This window comes from Oryctolagus cuniculus, chromosome 1 (genome assembly GCF_964237555.1).
Source record: "Oryctolagus cuniculus chromosome 1, mOryCun1.1, whole genome shotgun sequence".
NCBI lineage: Eukaryota > Metazoa > Chordata > Mammalia > Lagomorpha > Leporidae > Oryctolagus > Oryctolagus cuniculus.
The window spans coordinates 225,316,579-225,340,471 of NC_091432.1; the positions used below are offsets into that span (position 1 = coordinate 225,316,579).

Sequence of the window (23,893 nt, forward strand, 5' to 3'; positions counted from 1 at the left end):
TGATAATATAGCCCAGAATTCTAGGATCTTCTTGGCTGGCCACAGTGTGTTAGTGATTCAAGGGGGTCAGTTAAATCCCCTCAATGGGCGAAGTCTGCACCCCCAGGTCTGTTGGGGTGAGTTTCTCTAAGGCCCCGCCCATGAGTTGGGTCTGCCACAGGCTCTCCTGCGTTCTGTCTGCTTCCCGATTAATCCAGCGCTGCCCTCCCAGGTCATCCCCAAGGCCGGTGCACTGAACTCCAACGACGCCTTTGTCCTGAAAACCCCGTCGGCCGCCTACCTGTGGGTAGGTGCAGGAGCCAGTGAGGCAGAGAAGACGGGGGCCCAGGAGCTGCTCAGGGTGCTGCGGGCCCAACCTGTGCAGGTGGCGGAAGGCAGCGAGCCAGGTAGGAGCTGGGATGGGGCTGCCGCTCTCTGGGGCCTGCAGCTGTTGGTTTCCCTCCCTGTTGAGCACTGTTGAGCAATGATGATGTGCCTGGCAGGAATTAGTGGAGATGAGGAGCAGGACTTTATTATTATTATTATTATTAAAGATTATTTATTTATTTACTTGAGAGGTAGAATTACAGAGAGAGAAGGAGAGAGAGAGATCATCATCCATCCACTGGTTCACTCCCCAAATGGCTGCAATGGCCGGGGCTGGGCGGGGCTGAAACCAGGAGCTTCACTCACATGGGTGCAGGGGCCCAAACACTTGGGCCCTCTTCTGCTGCTTTCCCAGGTGCATTAGCAGGGAGCTGGATTGGAAGTGGAGCAGCCAGGACTTGAACTGGTGTTCATATGGGATGCCAGTGCCGCAGACAAAGGCTTAACCGGCTGCACCACAGTGGCACCACAGTGCCAGCCTTGGAACAGGACTTTTAATTAGGAAGAATTTAAATTGAAGTAGCCACATATGGACAGTTCAAACTAGATTAGGTATAGTGGGAAGATTATGGGGACTGGAGTCAGACAAGATGTACATCCTGGTTTTACTACTGACTAGCTGTGTGGCCTTGGGTGAGCTGCTGAACCTCTCTGAGCCTCAGCTGCCTCAGTGTTGAGTGGGGATAATCACCCCCATCTTGTGGTGCTTGTTGTCAGCCTCAAGCCAGAAGTTGTCCTGGGTGTGTGTCTGCTGCCGAGTCAGCCCTCCAAGTTCCCCTGGGCCCCTTCTCTGTTGGCCCTGGGGCTTTAAGAAGGAGGTGCGGCCGGGGAGCAGCTGGCCGGGCTGGTGCGAGGGGTGGGGCAGCCGGCATCCCTAGGCAGCTGCTGTGGCCTCCCCTTACAGATGGCTTCTGGGAGGCCCTGGGCGGGAAGGCCGCCTACCGCACGTCCCCACGGCTGAAGGACAAGAAGATGGATGCCCACCCTCCTCGCCTCTTTGCCTGCTCCAACAAGATCGGCCGCTTTGTGGTGAGCCCCTGCGTGGACACCTCGGGAGGCATTAGGCGGGTGGGCAGCATGGGGCCGGGAGGAGGCACTGGAGCCCCCTGCTGGCCGATCGCGCCGTGCCGCTCGCTCCGGGGTTCGGGGTCACACGCGGGACGCCCACCCCGGGAAGGGAGGATGTCTCACCAATCCCTTCTGCTCACTTCTGTTCTTTTCCAGATCGAAGAGGTTCCCGGCGAGCTCATGCAGGAAGACCTGGCTACTGATGACGTCATGCTCCTGGACACCTGGGACCAGGTGAGCGAGGGCGAGGGGAGAGGCTAGACCCCCAGCCCGCTGGGGCAGGTGCAGCAGGTGCTGCTGGGACAGTCCCCGAGCTGCTGCAGGCCCTGCCCTTTCGAGCCTCCCTTTCCTCCCCTGTAAAATAGCAGTGGTGACGCCCATAGCAGCGCTGTCCCACTGGTCACTTAATGCGTTAGTTCACGTGTTTGCTCATTCACTCGGCCAGCATGTATTTGGCACCGCTACTCACAGGCAGAGTGCTGAGTGCTGGGAATTCTGTGATGAGCAAAATAGACTCAACCCCTTGCCACGGGGGGCTTCCTGTTCCGGAGGGAACTCATTTGTAAGCAAGTGAGAGCCTCGGAGCCTGGTGGGGACTGGTCTCTCAGTGACAGGTGCTCTGTTAGATGCCGCAGAACTTGTATACTAAGACCCAAAGTCATGGTCGTGGGGCTGAGTTGTTTTTAATCCCAAGCCTTAGGACCCATGTTGGCCGAGACACACAAGGACTGGCACAGGTGGACCCTGGGTTTATGTTTGTTGGATGAATGAATGAGAATCCATTTTGACCGCTCATTTGTTGAACAAATAAACACCTTGGAAGGGTTAATTCATGAACTGCTAGGGATTTCCAGCTCAGTGCCTGATGGCGCCTGGTTGGTGCTGGTCATGGGTGACGCAGGCTGGGATGGGGAGACCTGAGGCAGGGTGGGGCCTGAGGCACACTGGCACTGCCCACATAGAGGGGCAGCCGCCGGCCGCCGCTCGGCTTCACCCACGTGAGCAGGACTGCCCAGGGCTGCTGGACCCAACAGGTTTTCAAGAGAAGCCATCAACGTGGAGGTTTTCCATGTCAGCAGTGGAAAAGGACAGAGCAGGCCAGCGCAGGGTGGCAGGGTGGCAGGGACGGGTGTGCGGGCCCTGTCCCTCCCCCCCTCCAGCCTCGCCGATGGCCCTGCGGTTCTGCTGTCAGCTCTGCCTGGGCCGCCACCTGCTCCCCGTTCTGCCTCCAGTGGCGAATTTGCTCTGCGCCCCTCACTGATGTTTCATTTCCCACACCTCCAGGTCTTTGTCTGGGTTGGAAAGGATTCTCAAGAGGATGAGAAGACGGAAGCCTTGACCTCAGGTGAGGCCCAAGGTGCAGCACGCGGTGCAGCCTGGGAGGCCGCATCACTGGGCGAGGACTTCCTCATCCATGGTCAGCCCCTCGTATGCCTGCCTAGGGCAGGGAGACAGCCTGGTTCCCTCAGGAAGCCAGGTTATCCCAGGGGAAGGAAGGACCGGGAAAGAAGCCGTGCACAGTGCCCAGCTGCCCCAGGGCTGCGCTTGTCAGGGTCAGGGTTGAAAAGCAGATCCCTGTGGCTGCCTAGAGTTGAGTGGGGGTGCTGGGAACCCCTCCAAAGAGGGGTGAGAGCGTCGTGAAGCAGGGCGCTAACTGTGGTCCCTGGCCTGTGCTGTCCATGGGCAGGGTGGCGGAGCACCCACGGGGCGTCACTGCCTCCAGGGGGCGCTGGTGCCCAGGGCAGGGCTGGGGCAGCAGGGACAGTAGGACCCAGGCAGTTCTCTTTGAGCTGCGGGGTGAGGGAGAGGCTCTGAGAATCCCCGGGGCTTCTCTTTCCCACGCATGCCCACAGCTAAGCGCTACATTGAGACGGACCCTGCGAACCGGGACCGGCGGACTCCCATCACCGTGGTGAAGCAAGGCTTTGAGCCCCCCTCCTTCGTGGGCTGGTTCCTGGGCTGGGACGACAACTACTGGTCTGTGGACCCCTTGGACAGGGCCCTGGCTGAGCTGGCTGCCTGAGGAAGGGCAGGGCAGGGCCCACCCATGTCACCCGTCAGTGCCTTCTGGAACTGTCCATCTCTCAAAGAGACCTTAGGGTGAGCAGGGCACCTCTGGGGGTGTGTGTGTGTGTTTCTCTCTCTCTCTTTTTTTTTTACCATAGCCAAAATCAGCCCTGCAAAAATTCAGGGTCCTTGCAAAATTGTCTTACGTATCTGTGCTTTGGATATTAAATACAATAAAAGCTTTTTGAAGTGTGTTAGCCTCGGGTGGTTTGACTGTTTCCTCACTCGCTTGCTAGCCCCTACCCACCTGGGAGTGACAGGCAGCCTGTGTCCTGCCCGGGGGGTGCCCAGGGAGGTGTCTGTGAGTCTGCACCCCAGCCGCCTCCACCCTGGGTGTGAAATCCCGGACGCCGGCACAGGGACTGCCTTGGGATGCTCCACGTTCGCAGTCTTTGGGGTAGGGGAGGGCCACTCCTGTGTCCCCCCTGGGGTCCGTGGGCACTGAACCTCTGCTTCTGTTCAGGATGCTGGAGGGTCCCTCTTGGACATTTCTGTGAACTGCCACAGAGCCACCAAAGTGGTGCAAGGAGCTCACTAGAGGCCGGGTCCCGTTGCTCCCCTCCGTCCTTCTCGTCTCTTCTCACCACCTAATCTGCCCTTGTTCCATGCCTGCTCGCCCACCCAGTCTCGTCCTAGTTCTGCAGAGAGAACTCCCATGTGTGTGAATCTAGAACCAAAACCAGCACAAAGAGCCTGTGGTGGGCAGGCTCTGTGTGTGTGTGTGTGTGTGTGTGTGTGTGTGTGTACACGTGCATGTGCGCATGCGTGCCGTGTGTGTTTATCCTGTGTGTGTTTCCAAAGCTGACTGTTCACTGAAATTGCCCAGGGAACTTTTTAAAAGCATGACTCCTCAGGGGCCCACCCTCAGCGACTGCTTCTTCGCAGAAGTGACGAGGGTAGTGGAGGAGGGGTTTTCTGGGTGAGGCTTGTGGGGGAGGAGTCTCATTGTTCCAGGCAGCAGGGACAGGGGCAGGCAGCGCCCATGACAATGATGGGCTCCAGGCCAGGCAGCCAAGGGAGTCTGGAAGGTGGAGCGCTGGACCCAGAAGCAGGGAAGTGGGCAAGGACCTTGCCCTGCCAGGGGGTTTGGACTTGATCTTGCAACCCCCAAAGGGTTGCTTTCATGATCAAAGCAAACACTTGACAAATGGCAAGTCCTGGAACAAAAGCAGAATTTACCACCTGACGCTGCTAGGGCTTTCACCAGGGACAGGTGGAGACCTGTCTAGACAAAGCCAGGTTGCTTCCTGGAAATCTGTGGAGGTGAAATCACGGGTGGACTTGCCCGTGAATTCTTTACTGGGGAGGTGGCTGTGGCCTCCAGAGAGAGCTCGCTGCTGCTAGATGAGAAATTGCTTGGGGCAACGGAATCCCTGACTTCATGTTCTTCTCTTATAGACGAAAGAGAGAATCAGGAAGTGCAGTTTTAGGTTGCATTATGCCCTGCCATGGAGAAGCTGGTGTGAAATAACAGGATGGGTGTGCCAAAGGGTCATCTTTTAGGAAAAGGTTGGCCTGGGCTTGGTCTCTGTGTTCCGTCCGGCAATTCAGTTGCAGTGGGCATTGGTTTTGTATTTTCTTTGGCCAAGGCATTTGAGATACACACTTAAAAAAAATTTATCTGGGCCTCAAATCCCCCACCCTCAAAATGGTGATCACAGGGGCTCGGCAGGGAGTCATTGAAGGATAAAGGAGCCGAAGAGTGTCCAGCCGTCTCCGTGCCTTAGCCCAGCATGGCAAAACACTCGCCCTTTCCACGCCAATTCGGCACACCCACTTTCCCATGGTGCACCTTGGCCTCCTCCACCGGGAAGACACCGTGATTCCATGTGGAGATGCCACGAATCTGCCCCAGAGATCCTCACGTGCACTGACCCCTGCCCACATTCTGCCCCCTGTGTACTCAGTAGGGTGGCACGCCCACCCGGCGGGGTGGCTGAGTGGGGCGGGGCCCATTCTCACCTCACAGGGCTGCCCGCCTTCACCTCTGCGTGTGTGCTAGCGCTTTCATCCCTTTGAATACATTCTGCTCCCATTCTTGCTCTTCATCTATGTCTCTGCTTTGAATTCTTCCCTTGCGTAGAGGCAAGAACTGGGAATAAATCCAGCTGGGGACATCCTTACCCATAACAATAATGTATTAATAATATTCCGGGCCTGGCGCTGTGGCATAGGGGTTTAAGCTCAGTCGAAATCCCATATGGGTTCCAGTTCAAATCCCAGCTGCTCCACTTCCAATCTACATCCCTGCTAATGCCCAGGATGCCCTGGGAGAGCAACAGAGGATGGCCCAAGTCCTTGGGCCCCTCCACCCACGTGGGAGACCAGGAAAAAGTTCCTGGCTTTGGCCTGGCCCAGCCTTGACTGGTGCAGCCATTTGGGGAGTGAACCAGCAGATGGAAGATTCTCTCTCTCTCTGTCTCTACTTCTGCCTCTGCCTCTCCTTCTCTATAACTCTGCCTTCAAATGAGAAAATACATTTTGAAAAATAATAATATTAATATATTACCTAGCTGGAGGTGGTAACATATAGGGGCTAATAGCTGGGGCTTCAAGCCAGACCTGGGTCCAAATCCTAGCTCCACCTTTTAATCATGTTAACTGCATGGGGCCGGTGCCGCGGCTCACTTGGTTAATCCTCCGTCCTCAGCGCCGGCATCCCATATGGGCACCGGGTTCTAGTCCTGGCTGCTCCTCTTCCAGTCCAGCTCTCTGCTGTGGCCCGGGAAGGCAGTGGAGGATGGCCCAAGTGCTTGGGCCCTGCACCCGCATGGGAAACCAGGAGGAAGCACCTGGCTCCTGGCTTCGGATCAGCGTAGCTCTGGCTGTAGCGGCCACTTTGGGGATGAACCAATGGAAGGAAGACCTTTCTCTCTGTCTCTCTCACTGTCTAATTCTATCTGTCAAATAAAAAAAAAATCATGTTAACCACATGATCTTAAGCATTTTCCAGTTTCCTTAGAGGCAAAATGGAAATAAGTGCGCTGTCTGCCACTGAGAATTCTCATGAGGATTAAAGAAGGTAAATCCTAGCACAATCCCTGGCCCACTGTGAGCGTTCAAACAGGAAAGAAAGAAAAATGCACAGGCAAAGAGCCTCGCCCATGGCAGAGCTGTGGGTCAGAGGGGATGGCCTGGGCTGCAGTGCAGACAGGGGTCTTCTCGGCGGACCGCACCCAGGGGGTCTGGCTTTCCTGTTGATTTCTCTAGCTCTGTCCTTCCCAGTCTGTAGTGAAATACCTATAGGTGTCCGGCCTCCCATATTCATGCACGGCAATGACCAAGGACCAAAGGACCATTTCAGGGACCAGTGCCGTGGCTCACTTGGTTAAGCCTCAGCCCTCAGCGCCGGCATCCCATATGGGCGCCAGATTCTGTCCCAGTTGCTCCTCTTCCAGTCCAGCTCTCTACTGTGGCCCGGGAGTGCAGTGGAGGATGGCCCAGGTCCTTGGGCCCTGCACCCGCATGGGAGACCAGGAGGAAACACCTGGCTCCTGGCTTCGGATCGGCGCAGCGAGCCGGCTGTAGCGGCCATCTGGGGGGTGAACCAACAGAATGAAGACCTTTCTCTCTATCTCTCTCCTGTCTAACTCTATCTGTCAAATAAATTTAAAAAGAAAGAAAGAAAGAAAAAGAGAGAGAGAGAGAGAGAGAGAGAGAGAGAGAGAGAGAGAGAGAAAGAAAGAAAGAAAGAAAGAAAGAAAGAAAGAAAGAAAGAAAGAAAGAAAGAAAGAAAGAAAGAAAGAGAGAGAAAGAAAGAGGAAGGACCATTTCAGAAACTGCCCCCAAGCCCACAGAAAGCCATTCCTCGGGTGTCAGGAGCCCACATGGGGTCACAGGACCATTCCTGAGGGAACCATGGTCCAGGAGGATGGAATTATCTGTAGGCCAGCTAGGTTCACCCCAGCCCCTGGGGGTGAATCCCTCCTCTGAGGTTTGCGCTGTAAGGGGGAGGAAGCTGATCCAAGTCCCGTGTTCCCAGGAGGAGGTAAGTGGTCGGTGCGTGGACAACTCTTTGAGGGAGACTTACCTCAGAAGCTTCCAGAGAGGATTCCCAGCCTGTATATGATTCCTAAGTTGCTGGAGCTTCCTAAGCCCTCCAGTGTTAATAGTGGTTGCGATTTCCTTTCCCATTAAACTCTTCGGGCTCTAGGAAGGGTTGACCAGGGCTGCATCCTATTAGTAGTATGACCTCTAGAGGCGAGTCCCAGCCTGAGCTGAGCTGAGACCTGCGGTGGGCGGCATCACGGGAAGAGACTGTCACCAACAACCCGAGAATCCAGGAGTTTTCCCAGGGCCTGGTTACCGTGAAAGGGGATGAAAGATGTTAGGTGCCTCGCACAGTGCGTACACTCAGCAAATCGTGTTTCCCTTTGCCTTCTCCTGAGTTCCTGCGAGCTACAAACTCTTCAGGTAATTAGCTTGGAACTTAGAAATGCTCATCCAGGGGTTTTTAAGTCTTTGCATAGGAGGGGTGGTGGGGTCAGTGTCCCCCCCGCCCCAACGTGTGCAAACTTGTGTGCACACAGCCATGTGCAGTTTTCAAAAACGAACCTCTGGGGGCTTCCAACAGAGTCTCAAATCGTCTGAGACCTAAAAGGTGGAAGGCAATCGCCTTAGTTTCCAGGTGAGGAAAATGAGGCTGACGGGCTACGACTCATCCAAGTTCATGTCACACATCGGTTGCTACAGTAGGAGAAGCACTGCAGAGCCGTGACGTCCAAACTGGGATCTGTGCGATTCTATGGCGTAGTTCTGTGACATTACAAATATCTGATTCAAGTTCCACTTTTAAAATGGTAATAAAATCACCCTTAGAGGGACTGGTGCTGTGGTGTAGTATGTAAAGCCTCCACCTGCAGTGCCAGCATCCCATACAGGTGCCAGTTCGAATCCTAGCTGTTCCACTTCCAATCCAGCTCTCTGCTACGGCCTGGGAAAGCAGTGGAAGATGGCCCAAGTGCTTGGGCCCCTGCACCTGTGTGGGAGACCAGGAATAAGCTCCTGGCTCCTGGCTTTGGATTGGCATAGCTGTGGCCATTATGGCCATTTGGGGAGTGAACCAGTGGATGGAAGACCTCTCCCTCTGTCTCTCCCTCTCTTTAACTCTACCTCTCAAATAAATAAATAAATCTGTTTTTTTAAAAAATCACATTTAGGGCCGGTGCCACGGCTCACTTGGCTAATCCTCTGCCTGCGGCGCCGGCACCCCAGGTTCTAGTCCAGGTTGGGGTGCCGGATTCTGTCCCGGCTGCTCCTCTTCCAGTCCAGCTCTCTGCTGTGGCCTGGGAAGGCAGTGGAGGATGGCCCAAGTGCTTGGGCACTGCACCCGCATGGGAGACCAGGAGGAAGCACCTGGCTCCTGCCTTTGTATCGGCGCAGTGCGCTGGCCATAGCAGCCATTTAGGGGGTGAACCTTTCTCTCTGTCTCTCTCTCACTGTCTAACTCTGCCTGTCCAAAAAAAAAAAAACAAAAAAACAAAAAAAACCACAAACATACTTAGAAGCAAAATGGAAGAATTTTCTGGATGTAGAGCCCATGTTGGTTGTAACTCATTATTTGTAACTGATGATAGTAGTTTTATTTTTTCAAAATAACCTCATTGTTGCTTTATGGTATTTTTTAAAAAGATTTATTTGAAAGGCAGTTACAGAGAAGCAGAGGCAGAGAGAGAAAGAGGTCTTCCATCTGCTGGTTCACTCCCCAAATGGCTACAATGGCCAGATCTGGGCCGATCCGAAGCTAGGAGCTAGGACCTTCTTCTGGGTCTCCCATGCAGGACACAGGGGACCAAGGACTTGGGCCATCTTCCACTTCCCAGGCCATAGTAGAGAGCTGGATGGGAAGTGGAGCAGCTGGGACTGGAACTGGCGCCCATATGGGATCCCAGCACTGCAGGCAGTGGCTTTACCCACTATGCCACAGCACTAGCTCTGGTATTTTATATTTTAAATATTTATTTATTTGAAACACACACACACACACACACACACACACACACACGTATCTTCCATCCACTGATTCACCTTCCAGTTGGCTCCAAATGTCTGCACCAGGCTGAAGCCAGGAGCCCAAAACTCCATCCAGGTCTCCCATGTAGGTGCAGGACCCCAAGCACTTGGGCCATCTTCTTCTGTTTTCCCAGGTGCATCAGCAAAGAGCTAGATTGGAAAGGGAGCAGCTGGGACTTGAACCGGTGCCATATTGGATGCTGGCATGGCAGGCAACCACTTGCCCTGCTGTGCCACAAAGCCAGCCCCCTGCTTTATGGTAGTGAGTTGTGAAACATACTTTAAGTCTTTTGTCAGGGCATAGTTTCCTTTTGGAAAAAGGAGATGGCGCCTAAAAAGGAAGTTTGAAAACCAGTGGGAAGTGGGAAGGGGTTGGGCTCACTATTCACCAGCTGAGTGACGGTGGGAAGACTCAGACTGTGAGGATCACAACACACAAAATGGTTTAAAGGGCCATGTAAGCTCAAGGTCATGGAACCCTGGATTCTCCCCGCAGGCCACTGTGTTGTGACATGCTGCGGTGACAAACTCCCAACTGACTTCCCTCAACCGTACTGAACTTGAGCTAGATTTTGTTTAAGGGCTGCTGGAGTTCTGAATGCAAAATCATATGCACTTTGTTAGTCCTGAACACTTCTGATATACACATAAAATGATCGGGGTTCATGGTGTGCAGATGGGGCCACGTAGGCAAGATGTGTCGACAAGGACACACTGAAGAACCTTTGACGTCAGAGCCAGTAAATCCGAGTTTGAATACCAGGTCTGCTCCTTACCCACCGTGTGACGTTGGCTAGACCTTAACTGTTGAGCCTCAGTGACCTCAGCTATGAAATGGGGATGATGAAGTCTCCATCTCAGTTAAGCTGTTTTGAGGCTAAAATGATAGAATTATGTGCAAGTACTGGAGCACAGGGCCAAGTGACCGATGCTCCACAAATGGCTGTCGTGAATTCCAGGCGGTTTTCCAAAGGTAGAATGTGGCAGGTAAAACTCATTGCTTTTGTATCAGTTTTCTCTTTCCTATGTACAGATTTTTTTTCTGTGTGATTAGCTGGGTGGCAGCAAGAAGTGGTTCCTGTCCTGCCAGGGAAAGTGCAGGGCGGGTGCCCAGAGGGAGGCTGGACGTGGGATGCAGTAGACGGACTGTTGCAGCCTCACTTGTTCCTCTCAGAGTACACAGATAGCCCAAGACTGGGGGATCCGATGCACCACTTCTGAAACAGGAAGTCCACATAGAACAGGTGCAGGCAGAAAAAGAGACCACCACGCAAAGAAAACACGTGAGCATGCGCACAGTTTATTATGTGCCTTGTCGGAAAGGGAGGCCACTTGAAGAAAACTCCTACACTGCCGCTGTCATCCTACAGCTCCTCTCTCGCTTCCTCCCTCCCCAGTGGGTTAATTCCAACCTCGGAGTTCACAAGGCAGAAAAGCTCAGATCGCTGGGTGTCTGCAGATACGGAACCTCAAGGAAGCAAGAGCTTTGTCACTGCAAGTCTGAAAAGAGACTTGCAGCCAGGAGACGGGGTTCCTGGTTCGCAGGGGTCAAAGCTGAGCCACGCTGAGAAACAGACAAATGCCACTGGAGTTCCGAGGCGGAATGCTCCATAATGTCTAGTAAGCTCATCTAGGAACCTGGCTTTCTTAAATAAGCTTGGAACCGAGATACAGGGAAGGCGGCGGGGGGAGGGCCCTCAAGCTGGGATTGACAGAGGATTCAGCCAAGAACAGACAGGAAGGCGGCATGGGGACAGGAAGCTGTTATTCTTAGACTTCTCTAGATGAACTCAGAGCCTCAAAGAAGAAGTGTTAGAAATGTCACCCGCCAGATGTCCGGACAGGACGAAGAATGCCAAATCCTCAGACGCGTCGGCATCTGTAGAATGGAAGGTGCTTCCTCGCAGGACGGCCTAAGGAACTACAGAACACAAGGGCAGAGCACTTCCTCTCTCAGGAAAAGGAATGACCAGGCAAACCGGAAGTTCCACATCTACGTGGAAATCCCAAGTGTGAGCGTGTCTGCCCAAGCTCACCGAACATTGCAATACATCCAACATACTGGGAATTCCTCATACGGCTTAGTGAATGGGCCGGAAACCAAGACACTTTGCCGTGCACAATGGCTAATGGCATGAAGACGCTAAAACACGATGGCTTTCTGAAGATTATTTTTTAAAAACTGTTTTAGTCCTTAAACTATTCAAATGAGCATATAGTAATAATTGTTTATAGAATTTAGAGAAAGTTGTATTAAAAATGAGACTTTAAAACCTGATATATGAAAATAGGCACAAGTGGGAACACAAGCCCTGCGGTAACCAGTACCGAGCTGGTCTGAAAGGCCACAGAGGAAGCTGTCTACTCATAAAGAACGCTCAGAGCACGTTACAAAGGTCACATGTCATCTACAAAAAGGAGCAGTGTCGCAGCGAATTTAGAAGTCCTGGAAGGGTCAGGGTCTTCTTCATTGAGCTTCACTGTTTCCTCTCGTGCTGACAGAACAGGGAGGAAACGCCCGTACCTCAAGTGAGACTTACCCCGGAACACGGTTTGGGTTGAGAAAGTAAATGGACATTAGGGAAATGTCCGTGTTGAGGGTCCCGGAGCTAAGGCACACGTGGCCCGGAGGAGGCGGCTGCAGCCCAAGGGCCTCGCTTTCTGCAAAGCATCAGCCAGCCAGCCAGCCGGCCGCCCGTTCTGCCTGCTTCCTCCCTTCTGGGCTGGCTGCTGCCAGAGAGGCTTCAGAATGACTCAGCAGAAGTCAGAAAAAGAGCAATTTCACCTACTTAAACTACGGACTTAAGCAGTTCAAAAAGGAGATCATCTTATGTAAATTACCAAAATCTTTCTCTCTCTCTCTCTCTCTCTCTCTCTCTCTCTCTCTCTCTTAATATTACAAGCTAACAATTCTTGCATCTACACATTCTACAAACCCTGCATTCAACATTTGGGAAAGGAAAGGCAGGGAGAAGATTCGAGCCCCGCCCCCCGCCCCCCCCCCAGGAGTGAGAGGCTGACTCAGGCCCGAGGGCGGTAGCCTGCAGGACTCAGTGCTTCACTCCCATCATGCCTTGCAGCATGTCTATGGGCAGTGGGAAGACAATCGTGGAGTTTTTCTCAGCAGCGATGGTGGTGAGCGTCTGAAGGTAGCGGAGCTGCAGGGCTGCGGGGGACTCGGTGATGACCATGGAGGCCTCTTTCAGGGCCCTGGACGCATTCATTTCTCCCTCAGCTGCAATGACCTACAGAGAAGTGAGAGGAGAGGTCAGACTGCAGGAAGTCCACATGGTAGCCTATGGCCAGCTCCACACCCCGGGGGACACGCAACTTTCCAGCACAGTTTTGAGGAAATCAGTTTCTACACGGTTGCTCTGTGTTCTTCTTAAACTGAGTGGTCTGAGTGTGTGCCTGCGTCAAGACAGTCACTTTGACTATTGCCTTTCTTCAGTTTTCCAGGCACCAAGCCAAGGCACAATAGAAGCTGTGTAGGAGCTGAACAAATGAGTAACTTTACTTACTGGATAAAAACCCCTTTCAAAGTCAGGTGGGTTTCCAATTCTTTGATTTTTTTTTTTTTTTTTTTTTTTTATTGACAGGCAGAGTGGACAGTGAGAGAGAGAGAGACAGAGAGAAAGGTCTTCCTTTTGCCGTTGGTTCACCCTCCAATGGCCGCCACGGCCGGTGCGCTGCGGCCAGCGCATTGCACTGATCCGAAGCCAGGAGTCAGGTGCTTCTCCTGGTCTCCCATGGGGTGCAGGGCCCAAGCACTTGGGCCATCCTCCACTGCCTTCCTGGGCCACAGCAGAGAGCTGGCCTGGAAGAGGGGCAACCGGGACAGAATCCGGTGCCCCGACCGGGACTAGAACCCGGTGTGCCGGCGCCGCTAGGCGGAGGATTAGCCTAGTGAGCCGCGGCGCCGGCTGCAATTCTTTGATTTCAAAGAAAGGAAAGAGGACCTTATTGAACTGAAAGCTGAGGGGTCATTAAAATATTTTTTGATTAAAGATTCCTGGATTTTTTAGTACATAAGACAGAAGGGACTGCTAAGAGGTCCAGACATTACTTGAAACAAAATTTCCATTTCATTTACATTTTAATGTAAACAAGATTTCTTAGTCATTGTATTTACAAAAATGAAAAATAGGAATAAGACTGATGCTGAATCCTGTCTCATTCTAGCAAGAGTAGCCACCCCCACACACATGATCTGATTTCTCATTCATTCCATTAAAAGAAGCATTTGTAGTTAAATTCCTGTTTAGGAGAAATTCTGAAATATTTACAGAACTTTCTGTCGACATAAGAAATCTTTCAAAGTTAATTTTGACTTAATTTACTAAATGTGTTACAGTAGGAGGATAAAATAATGCATGAAACTCTATCAACATCGGGGTGGCATTATGGTGAAGTGGGTAAAGCAGCCTTCAATGCTGGCATTCCATTGGGTGCTGGTGTATGTTCCGGCTGCTCCAGTTCTGATCCAGCTGGGAAAAGCAGCGGAAGATGCCCAAGTATTTGGGCCCCTGACACCCATGTGGGAGACCCAGATGAAGCTCCTGGTTCCTGGCTTTGGCCTGGCTCAGCACTGGCTGTTGCGGCCGTCTGGAGAGTGAAGAGCTCTCTGTCTTTCTCTCTGTAACTCTGCCTTTGAGAGTTAGAGTGATAGAAAGAGGGAGAGACAGAGAGAGAGGTCTTCCATCCACTGGTTAACTCCCCAAATGGCCACAATGGCCAAAGCTGGGCCGATCCAAAGTCAGGAGCCAGTAGCTTCTTTCTGGTCATCCACTGGGTACAGGGGCCCAAGGACTTGGGCCATCCTCTACTGCTTTCCCAGGCCATAGCAGAGAGCTGGATTGGAAAGAGAAGCAGCCAGGACTAGAATCGGTGCCCATATGGGATGCCGGCACTGCTGGTGGAGGCTTAGCCAATTACATATTTAAAAAAACAATACTCCTCTGAATGTCAGAACTGGAAGCATTGGTCTTGCGCCCAGTGAAATTTTATTCACTTTTCCAGCAAACCTTAGGGGCTTTCTTGGCACTAAGCCCTGTGTGGGAGCTAGGGATGGAGAGTGGAATCCCAGACTCCCTCAGCTCCTGCCCAAGCGGGGAGACAGCCCCGGAAATAGGCCATTTCCTTTTAGTGTGATGAACGCTCACAGACAGGGCGAGGCATGGTACGAGCAGAGAGAAGGAAGCCATTTTCGCAGAGTGAGGCAGTGAGGTTGTAGGAGTTGAATATTAAAGGCTGAGAAGTTTGCTATTTGGACAGAGATGAAGAGGAACATTTTCATTTTTGATGTATTTCCCCAAGTGAGAGGCAGAGAGACACAGATGGAGACAGCAAGAGCTCCCATCAGCTGGTTCATTCACTAAATGCCTACAGCAGCCAAGGCCGGACCATGCTGAAGCTGGGAGCCAGGAACTCAACACAGGTGGCAGAAACCCAAGCACTTGAGCCATCACCTGCTGCCTACCAGGGCCTGCATTACCTGCAAGCCGGAAGCGGTGCTGGGACTTCAACCCAGAGATCCTGAATGGGATATGCACATGTTAACTGACATCTTAACCGGCACGTTCAATGCCTGCCCTGGGAAGAACATCTCAGATAGGACACAGGAAATGGTACTGTGGTTTTTCAAAACCTGGCGTATTCCAGAACATTGTAAGTGGCTGAATACCGGGAGGGGGACCAGGGTCTGAAGGGCAGTGGAGGTCAAGGTACACGGCCTTTGTTCTGTAGGTCATGGGAAGCCACGGAAGTCGTCTAGGAGACACGGAGCCTCCCTCATCCGATTTGGTCTCGGGAAACACTGCCACGGCCGAGGACAGATGAGCCAAGGTGGACAGCGGCTTTGGAGGAGCCCACTGGTGGTGGACATGGGGACGACGTGGACTGGGGAGCCGTTCAGGAGGGAGAAGCAACAGATCCTAGGCACGAGCAGAGGGGACGAGGCTGAGTCCCAAGCTGCGAGGGCTTGCTTGCATGAATAGTGCCAGTAGCCAGGCGACACAGGATATGGTACTTACTGAAGGGGCGGAGTTTATAGGATCAAAGCCTTATCAAGGCAAACTGCCATGTGCTAGCCAGGTCTGTGAGCGGCAAGTGCCAGGGACGCTCGGAGAGAACCACGTCACTGTCGTTACCAAGGCCAGCCCAGCAGAGGATGCATAAACAAACCCTGCCTCTGCCTTCTTTCCATGTCTTCTCAGATGTCCAATTAGGCACTTTTTTTTTTTTTTTTGGTCTGGCCAGGGATCAGCTGCAAAGATATCTCATTTCCTAACACCAGTCAACACACACTCGCTTGGCTGGGATGCCAGACCCACTGGGTTGGGCACGCATTTTGTTCATAGGAAAGCTGCTCTGAGCAAACTGCCAAAGATGTGAACACAATCCCAGGGCCTCTGTCTAAATCCCAGGCCGGCTACACTCTGGCGATAGCATCTCATCCAAGCAGGCTGCCTGTAGGTGTGCAGGGCTTTTGCCAAAGGTACGGTAGCCCTTGGTCAACCAACACTTTGCATCTCAGACCATCCGTTCAATGTCTGGCATTTTGATGTGTGTGAGGGTGTGGCTGCCCGTCCCCCCTGGAGACCAGCCAGACGCAAGGGCAGAGACAGGTGATCTGTATTTTTGCACTCCGCCCTCTCGGTTCATAGACCAGTAGGCCCAGAGAGAGGAGGCTGAAAGCACGTGGCTGCCTGGCCCTTTGCTGAGAGCAGGAACAGAGGAACTGTCTTTCAAGCTGTGACGAGTTGGCTCTAGAACTTTTAAAAGGGTGTTTGGCGGGCACACAGTAGAGCACGTGGGAGGATCTGTCCTGGCTCCTGCCTTCTTCCCCTCAAACTGTGTTTGTGGGCACATACATGTCCGTCCTCTCTGTTCTACCCATTCCTTCATCCATTAACTAGCGACGGGCCTACGGGTAAATTCCAGTTTGGGGAAATGACAAAGTGCAGCTATGAACATTTCATTGCCTTTTGGTAAACACACAAGCACATCTCTGTTAGGTACGCGCTAGCTGTGGAGCCATGGGCCACGCGTAAAAATGTTTGGTTTGGGCAGATACTGCCAGGCTGATTTGCAAAGTGAGTTCACCCATTTACATTCCCACCGTCAGAATCTAAGTTCCGGTTTCTCTCATACTCAAACGGATTTCTTTTCTTTTTTCAAGCCATTCTAGTGGGTATTTAGTGTGGCACCTGCTTACAATTTGAATTTGTATTTCCCTGGTGCCTAATTAACCCAATGAATTTTTCTCTGCAGTCTCTAGGCTGTCCTACCTCCCCACATCTCTCTTTTCTTTGGCAATTTATTTGCTGAAGAAACTGTGACCCCATTGTTCTCCGTGAGATAAGGTGACAGTTGTTGCAGGGTCACCGCGCATTACGGAAGGGCTAGGCTCACTGTGAGTCTGTGAACACAAGGGCTAGGCTCACTATGAGTCCGTGAACATGCCAGCCTGGGAGGCAGCTGCCCCGCCCAGGGTCATGAGGCTGCTTTCATGCTAACCCTACAACCCTGTCCAAGCGAGGGCGTGGTAGTCACGCGAGCTGTAGCCAGCTTCCTGATCGTCCCCTATTGCTGGACAGTTAAGACGGGAACTCTTTCCAGACTGATGGCATTGCTGCACAGGCGCTCTGAGAAGTGGCAGAGGCGGCAGTGGGGAGCACAGGGAAGCTCCAGTTTCCACTGCCATGAATCCACTGTGTGACCTTGAGAACATCATCGAAGGGGTGGCGCTATGGCACGGCGGGTTAAGCCACCACTTCCAAGGTGGGCATCCCTTGTAGGAGTGCCAGTTTGAGTCCAGGCTGCTCTGCTTCTAATCCAACCTCCTGTGAATGGGCCTGGAAAGCAGTGGATGACAGCCCAACTACTTCCCTGCCACCATGTAGGGAACCCAGGTGGAGTTCCGGGCTCCTGGCTTCAGTCTGGCCCAGCACTGGCCATCGCCGCCAACTGGGGAGTGAACAGGTAGATATCAGATCTCTTTCTCTCTGTGTCTCTATCTGTCATTCTGCCTTTCAAATAATTAAATATTTTTTAAAAAAGAAAATCACTTCACTAGACTAAAGTTTTTCAGTTGAATAGGGGGATGGCAAACAAGTTTCATTTTGAGGGTCAACTCTAAGCAGCGGAGGTTGTTACCTGGGTAAGAGTTCTGAGGCCAAGTCTCAACCCAGTGAAAAACAGGGCTGTGGTTAATTACTGGCCTGGGAATAGGAGGGTGGAGTGGCAGTATCTGGGCTGGGAATTTGTCACCTTTGGTCGGTAATCTCTGAGGATTCTTTGAACTCTGATATTTTATGTAGTCTTTATACAGTAAATTATATTATTCAATACAATATAGAAACAAGCCTTTTGGCTAGTGGAAATTCTAGAGAAAACCACTCCCTAATTTTCAAAGTAATGAGATTATTGCAGGGCATAGTTAAGACATTACCATAAATGTAATTTGGCTTTCTAAAAACGATGGTTTTAAAGGAAGGCACTTGAGGCTTCTGTAGTATTACTGGGTTATCATCACAGGCAATTATCACACTGGGAAATTCTGAAACTTCTGGCCAACAGAAAATTCTGGTGTCAGCATGTCAAATGAGCTAATATTCTATTTGATGTTGGCTAAGAAGTTACAGTGGCCGATTGTGGCTTAAGGATTTCCTAAGACAAGGATAGGGTTCTGTGGTTGGCCAATTATCACCAGCTACCACTATTATAACTTTGCTCCTGGTGTCTTGGGAGATACGTGGAGTTCACAGCAACCCCTCCTATGAGAACTGCTCCTCTGCCTCCATCCAGTCACAGGCACAGGAGAGTGGGATGGTATTCGTATCTGACTCTGCCCTTTAACCAAAGAGAATTAGTCTTCTGCGAACGTGGAGTTAGGGCTGGTCTGTCTCCTCTAGCGCTCACCTGGGAAGATGTGAGAACCTGGCAGTCAGCCATTCTCCCCACCAGCTACCAAAGTGGGAAGAAGCCCAGGAAAGGGAATGAGCAGTTCCTTTCAGTCTCGACTGCTCTCTGGCTCCTGGCTCCATTTCTAACGGGGTTTGAGTCTACTTGCTGCTCTTGGGTTTGGTAAGATATCCTTGCATTTGTATACATCATCATCTTCAAAGACTCTCTTTCCTAGGTTAGCTTAACAAATATTTCTTGTGCCATGCTTGCAGGGTTAAGCCATAAGCAGGGAGTATGATGAAGAGCAAGGAGGGAGGGGAGTGAAGATGTCCAAGAAAGAGAAGAAGAAAAAGAAGAAAGTGGAGGGGGAGGAAAAGGCAGTTACAAGACAAAGATCCTGCCCAAGGAGAGACAAGGAAAGAGAAGACAAAATAAATAAGGAATGGATGGAGAAAACTGATGTGGTCTTAAGAGCACCCATTTGGTCTTAAGAGCAGGTTGAGAGAATAAAGAATAGGGCACATGGTCACAAAGGAATGAGGAAACTCTACATGTCCTAGGATGTCCATGAGCGACTAAATTGATAAAAAAAAAAAAAAAGCAAGGTTCAAGCCAGGAATCCAACCACCTATTCCAATAAAATCCAAATATATTCAACTGTTAAGAGTGGCAGTCTCTGGGGGAATAGGATTTGAAGTGATGGGGAGGGCGTTCGCTTTTACTAAGCACTTCAGGATTATCTCAATTTACAACAAGCACATCTTACTTTTTTTTTGTAATTAAAAAAGAAAACTCCATGAGAAAAACAAACTAGAAAAAAAAATTACTTTGGCTCGGGCCTCCCGGGAGGCTTCTGCTTCTGCAGCCATCGCTCTCTGGAGCTGCACGGGCAGCTTCACGTCCTTGATTTCCACGCGTTCCACCTTTATTCCCCAGTCGTCAGTGGCATCATCCAGAGTGCACTGTCGAAGAGTGAAAGCAAGCGAAAACTGGTCAGCCCCGGCTGCCTACAGACGGCCACAGTGGCTGTATTCATTGGCGTCTGGAGCAGAGAAGCTGCTAGAAATCGTTCTCCTGCTGTGGAAGGAATGCCCAAGTAGGGCTGGGTCACCCGGGAGCTGATCCTGATTCTGCGACAAATAAACCGGTGCGGGGCTGGCAGACTTCTAAAAGGACTGCACATTGCTGATTTGCAGCCTCGGTTGCAACTATTTAACCCTGTGATTGAAGGTCAAAAGCAGCCAAGGTCAACAGACAAATGAATGGCTATATTCCAATAAACCTTTACTCACAAAAACAGGTGGTCAGCCTGTAGAGTGTAACGGGCTGGCCCTGGGCCAGTATGACCCTGTGTAAGCCATACTACTTACATATAATATACATAATACTTATCTAATTATCCATATTATAATTACATATAATGTACGTCTTAATCCCTTTAGAATGACAGGAATGAAACCATACTATCTCTTTCATATGGTTATGAATATCAAATAAGATTCTCTGACCTACAATGAAGTCTATACAAATAATAAGAATACATATCTATAGCACTTTATCTTTTCTGAACAAGCCAAGCTTACTTCAACTTCTATTACTCAAGCTAGGTTAGAAGGCCGAATAATCACCAGGAAATTCTTGGGACTGACACTTTTCACAAAGTTTTTTTTTTTTTTTTTTTTTTTTTTTTTTTTTTAATTTTTATTTTTGATAGGCAGAGTGGACAGTGAGAGAGAGAGACAGAGAGAAAGGTCTTCCTTTGCCGTTGGTTCACCCTCCAATGGCCGCCGCTGCAGCCGGCGCACCGCGCTGATCCGATGGCAGGAGCCAGGATCCAGGTGCTTTTCCTGGTCTCCCATGGGGTGCAGGGCCCAAGCACCTGGGCCATCCTCCACTGCACTCCCTGGCCACAGCAGAGAGCTGGCCTGGAAGAGGGGCAACCGGGACAGAATCCGGCGCCCCGACCGGGACTAGAACCCGGTGTGCCGGCGCCGCAAGGTGGAGGATTAGCCTATTGAGCCACGGCGCCGGCTTACAAAGTTTTAACAACAGCTGTTTTATCTTGCAGGACAGCCTTTCAACTATTATAGTAAACAAACAGGTTAATACTCACCCTGGAAAAGAAAATACACCCTAGAGGGAATTAAAACAACAACACATGTATCTGGGTGTTGTTAAGCCCAGGAGCTGTTAGTGTGAAAAACGTCCCCCACCATCCAGTCTGGAAAACCTTATCACAAAGTTTAAAAAAAAAAAAAAAAAGCCAGAGAACGCCCGACTTGGATGAATAAAAGGTTCTCAGCCAACAGCTCTCCGCGTCCCTCTTCCACCTCTGCGGGGCAGCGGCCGGCGCATCGCTTACCTGCATGTTGTGTGCAATCTCTTCTCTGTCCGAGAGGATCTGGGAAAGGTTCTTGGTGCCCAGCACGTTCCTCAGAGTAGTTTGTGCCAAAAGCCGGGTGGCTGAGTCAGCGTTGGTGATGTTTGCCACGGCCAGGGTTGCATTCTGCACACGGTAGTAGACCACGCCATCCACGCTCACAGTCACCGAATCCTTAGTGAGGATCTACACAACAGAGCAAGCAGCGTTACATCTATCAACCAACCAGTTCTTTAATACAGCTGTAAGGAATGCTATTCCATAGGACATCTTATCGCACTGGCTGATTTTCTTTAGTGAGACATCAGAGAGTTTGATCTTTGAAAACTTAACTGAATCCATTAGTTTCTTACTCAAGTCCACTCAACGAGCCAACAAATACTGAGACGTCACTCAATAGCCGTGCTATACCCTGTACTTGGCTGGTGCCATGGCTCACTAGGCTAATCCTCTGCCTTGCAGCGCCGGCACACCGGGTTCTAGTCCCGGTCAGGGCACCGGATTCTGTCCAGGCTGCCCCTCTTCCAGGCCAGCTCTCTGCTGTGGCCAGTGGAGGATGGCCCAAGTGCTTGGGCCCTGCACCCCATGGGAGACCAGGAGAAGCACCTGGCTCCTGCCATCGGATCAGCGCGGTGCGCCGGCCGCAGCGCGCCGGCCGTGGCGGCCATTGGAGGGTGAACCAACAGCAAAAGGAAGACCTTTCTCTCTGTCTCTCACTCTCACTGTCCACTCTGCCTGTCAAAAAAAATTAAAAAAAATTAAATTAAAAAAATAATAAAAAAAAATAATAAAAAAATATACCCGGTACCAGGGATAAAAGTATGAAATGTTGGTTTCTACTTTCCAAGAGGTTGGAGGATCAAGGAGGCTCTCAGGCACTGGAGGTGGGCAGCTTTGGGTAGCAAGGGCGATACCTTCACCAACTCTTGAAGAAAAGAACAGTTTTCCAGGGTGGAGTGGGACAGTGTTCTAGACAGAGAGAATGGTGTACGAAAAAGCACAGAAGCGCCTGGAGAGATCCTAGGCTTGCTGAACTAGAAGTAGCACAGTATTACTGGAGCAAAAGTGCAGACGGCAATGCCAGGGTAAGAACACACGTGCAGAATGCCACATAAAAGAGCTTCACATGACATACTTTTTTTTCATCTTAACCGTTATCTGAGTGAAAGGCTCCAGGAAAACAGTGATGCAACGTTTACCCTGTCTAGGGCTCCGCCTCCTCATTTGTGAAGTGGAGATTGTTAACGGTTCTGTGTCACAAAATTGTCGCTAGAGTGAATGAGCTGGTGCACTGAAGTGCTTAGGATAGTGCCTGACACACAATGAGAGCCATCTTTATCTTTTTTTTTATTCACTTTAAATAATGGTGTTAACTTAATGACGGTTTGACTTATGGTTTTTCCACTTTATGATAGTGTGACAGTGATATGCATGCAGCAGAAACGTGACTTTGAATTCTAGATTTTGATCTTTTCCTGGGCTAGTGATGTGGGGTCTGATACTCTTAATGCGGAGTAGCAGCAACGAACTATAGCTCCTAGGCAACCCCATGATCAACCACGAAGGAAACAACCTGTACCCGTAGTGTGTGTGCTGCTAAGCTTCAGTGACTGGTAGGCTAGGTGGATCAAGTGCATTTTCAAGTTATGATGTTTTCTGCTCAGGTTGGTTATTGGGACATGACCCCATTGTAAGTCAAGGAGCACCAACACACAGAGATGTTTTAGGACGTCAATCTTAATTACAGTCATCCATGGTTAAATGCTTCAATGGCTTCTTGCCACTTTCAAGACAAAATCCTTTGACATCTGGCCTCTGTGATACCTCTCTGGACTTCGTCTTCCCACTCCCTCCTGCACACGCTGTACACCAGGCCACATGTGGGTCCCTGCACGCCCCATGTTTGTGTCCCTAGGCCTTGATACAGGAACTGTCTCTCACATCAGCACAGCCCATTCCTAATCATCATTCTCTGTGTGGCTTCCTTGACTCGCTGGGCAGAGTTAAGTGCCCTTCCTTTGCATGGCCACTGCCTTATGATAGTGCCTAACTTCTCCAGTGACTGTGCGTTTCCCAAGGGCCCGTCTCCAGCAGTGGCAGAGTGCTTGATAGTCAAGAAATGAGGGATGGATTAAAACATGGTCCTAAGGATTGACAAGTACAGGAGTGACAGACAGGACCCGAACTGTAGTTCCAGCTCTGCCCACACCTCCCTGGCTCTCCTCTAACAGGGCACTTGAACCATCTGACCTAGAAATTCCTCATTTGGGAGATGGGGCTAATAATATTACTCAATTCTCCTCCAGTATCCCTGGAGATTAAACAGGTAGGTGTTTGTGTTTGAAACCCTTTTGAAAGTGAAAAGAGTTATATAAACAAAGGCAGCAACAATAATTGTTGTTACATGTTTGGCCCTGCCAGTTGTCAAAGCAGTAATCCTTTGAAAAATTAATCTACAAATACTTCTAGCTTAGAAGAGAAGTGGGGAGTATTTCAGAGAACTTCAAAAAGTTCATGGCTGAGAAATGGAATTACAAGTTTAGTTCACTTAAAAAATTTTGAAGTCCATAGTTGTTTCAGTAGGCGAGCACAATTTGATGTAGGCAGGCAGACAGGATAAAATCAATTAGACTTGTGAGCTGGAAGACCATGCCCCTACCTGATCCCACCTGTATGCCCACCTGCCAATCAGACTACGTAACCTTTGGGAGTACATAAAAGGCCTGGACCACGGAGGGCCCTTCGCTTGTTGCCCTTGTTGACCTGTGGGCTCGTGGCCTTTGGACGCCTGCTCTCTGCTTTCCTGCCTGCATGCTTGCACATGGCTCGTGGCCTGCTCTCTGCCTTTGCTTTGCTGCCACGCTAAGCTACCTGTGGTTGCTCCTAACCATACACTTGTTCCTCGTGGCTCGCTCCTGGCCTGCCTTCCGCCTGGTATGGACCCAACTTAGCTTTAGACCTCTCTTTCTGCCCTAAATAAAGCTCTTACCCTCCTGTGTATTCCTCTCACTGAATACAAAGCTTAAAAACTTACCATGTTGCCTGGTCTATTTGAGCCAGTACTCAGAATTCTTCTTTGAATACATGGCAAAA

The 23,893-nt window shown here is 50.9% G+C and overlaps 2 protein-coding genes across 9 annotated transcripts in view; one reads left to right on the forward strand and one right to left on the reverse strand.

Annotated features, from left to right (window-relative positions):
* GSN (gelsolin) overlaps positions 1 to 3,698 on the forward strand; it is a 58,228-nt gene extending 54,530 nt beyond the window's left edge. For all 7 annotated transcript variants that reach the window (XM_008273374.4, XM_070056233.1, XM_070056248.1 and 4 more), the window contains 5 exons: positions 212 to 386; positions 1,271 to 1,395; positions 1,591 to 1,668; positions 2,719 to 2,779; positions 3,288 to 3,698. In XM_008273374.4, coding sequence (XP_008271596.2) covers positions 212 to 386; positions 1,271 to 1,395; positions 1,591 to 1,668; positions 2,719 to 2,779; positions 3,288 to 3,457 — 609 coding nt within the window. In that variant the 3' untranslated portion in view covers positions 3,458 to 3,698. The remainder of the gene's footprint in view (positions 1 to 211; positions 387 to 1,270; positions 1,396 to 1,590; positions 1,669 to 2,718; positions 2,780 to 3,287) is intronic.
* Positions 3,699 to 10,793: 7,095 nt separating this feature from the next.
* STOM (stomatin) overlaps positions 10,794 to 23,893 on the reverse strand; it is a 34,708-nt gene continuing 21,608 nt past the window's right edge. For both annotated transcript variants that reach the window (XM_002720468.5, XM_017350067.3), the window contains exons 5-7: positions 20,783 to 20,986; positions 19,248 to 19,382; positions 10,794 to 12,758 (exon numbers count right to left, since the gene is read on the reverse strand). In XM_002720468.5, coding sequence (XP_002720514.1) covers positions 12,564 to 12,758; positions 19,248 to 19,382; positions 20,783 to 20,986 — 534 coding nt within the window. In that variant the 3' untranslated portion in view covers positions 10,794 to 12,563. The remainder of the gene's footprint in view (positions 12,759 to 19,247; positions 19,383 to 20,782; positions 20,987 to 23,893) is intronic.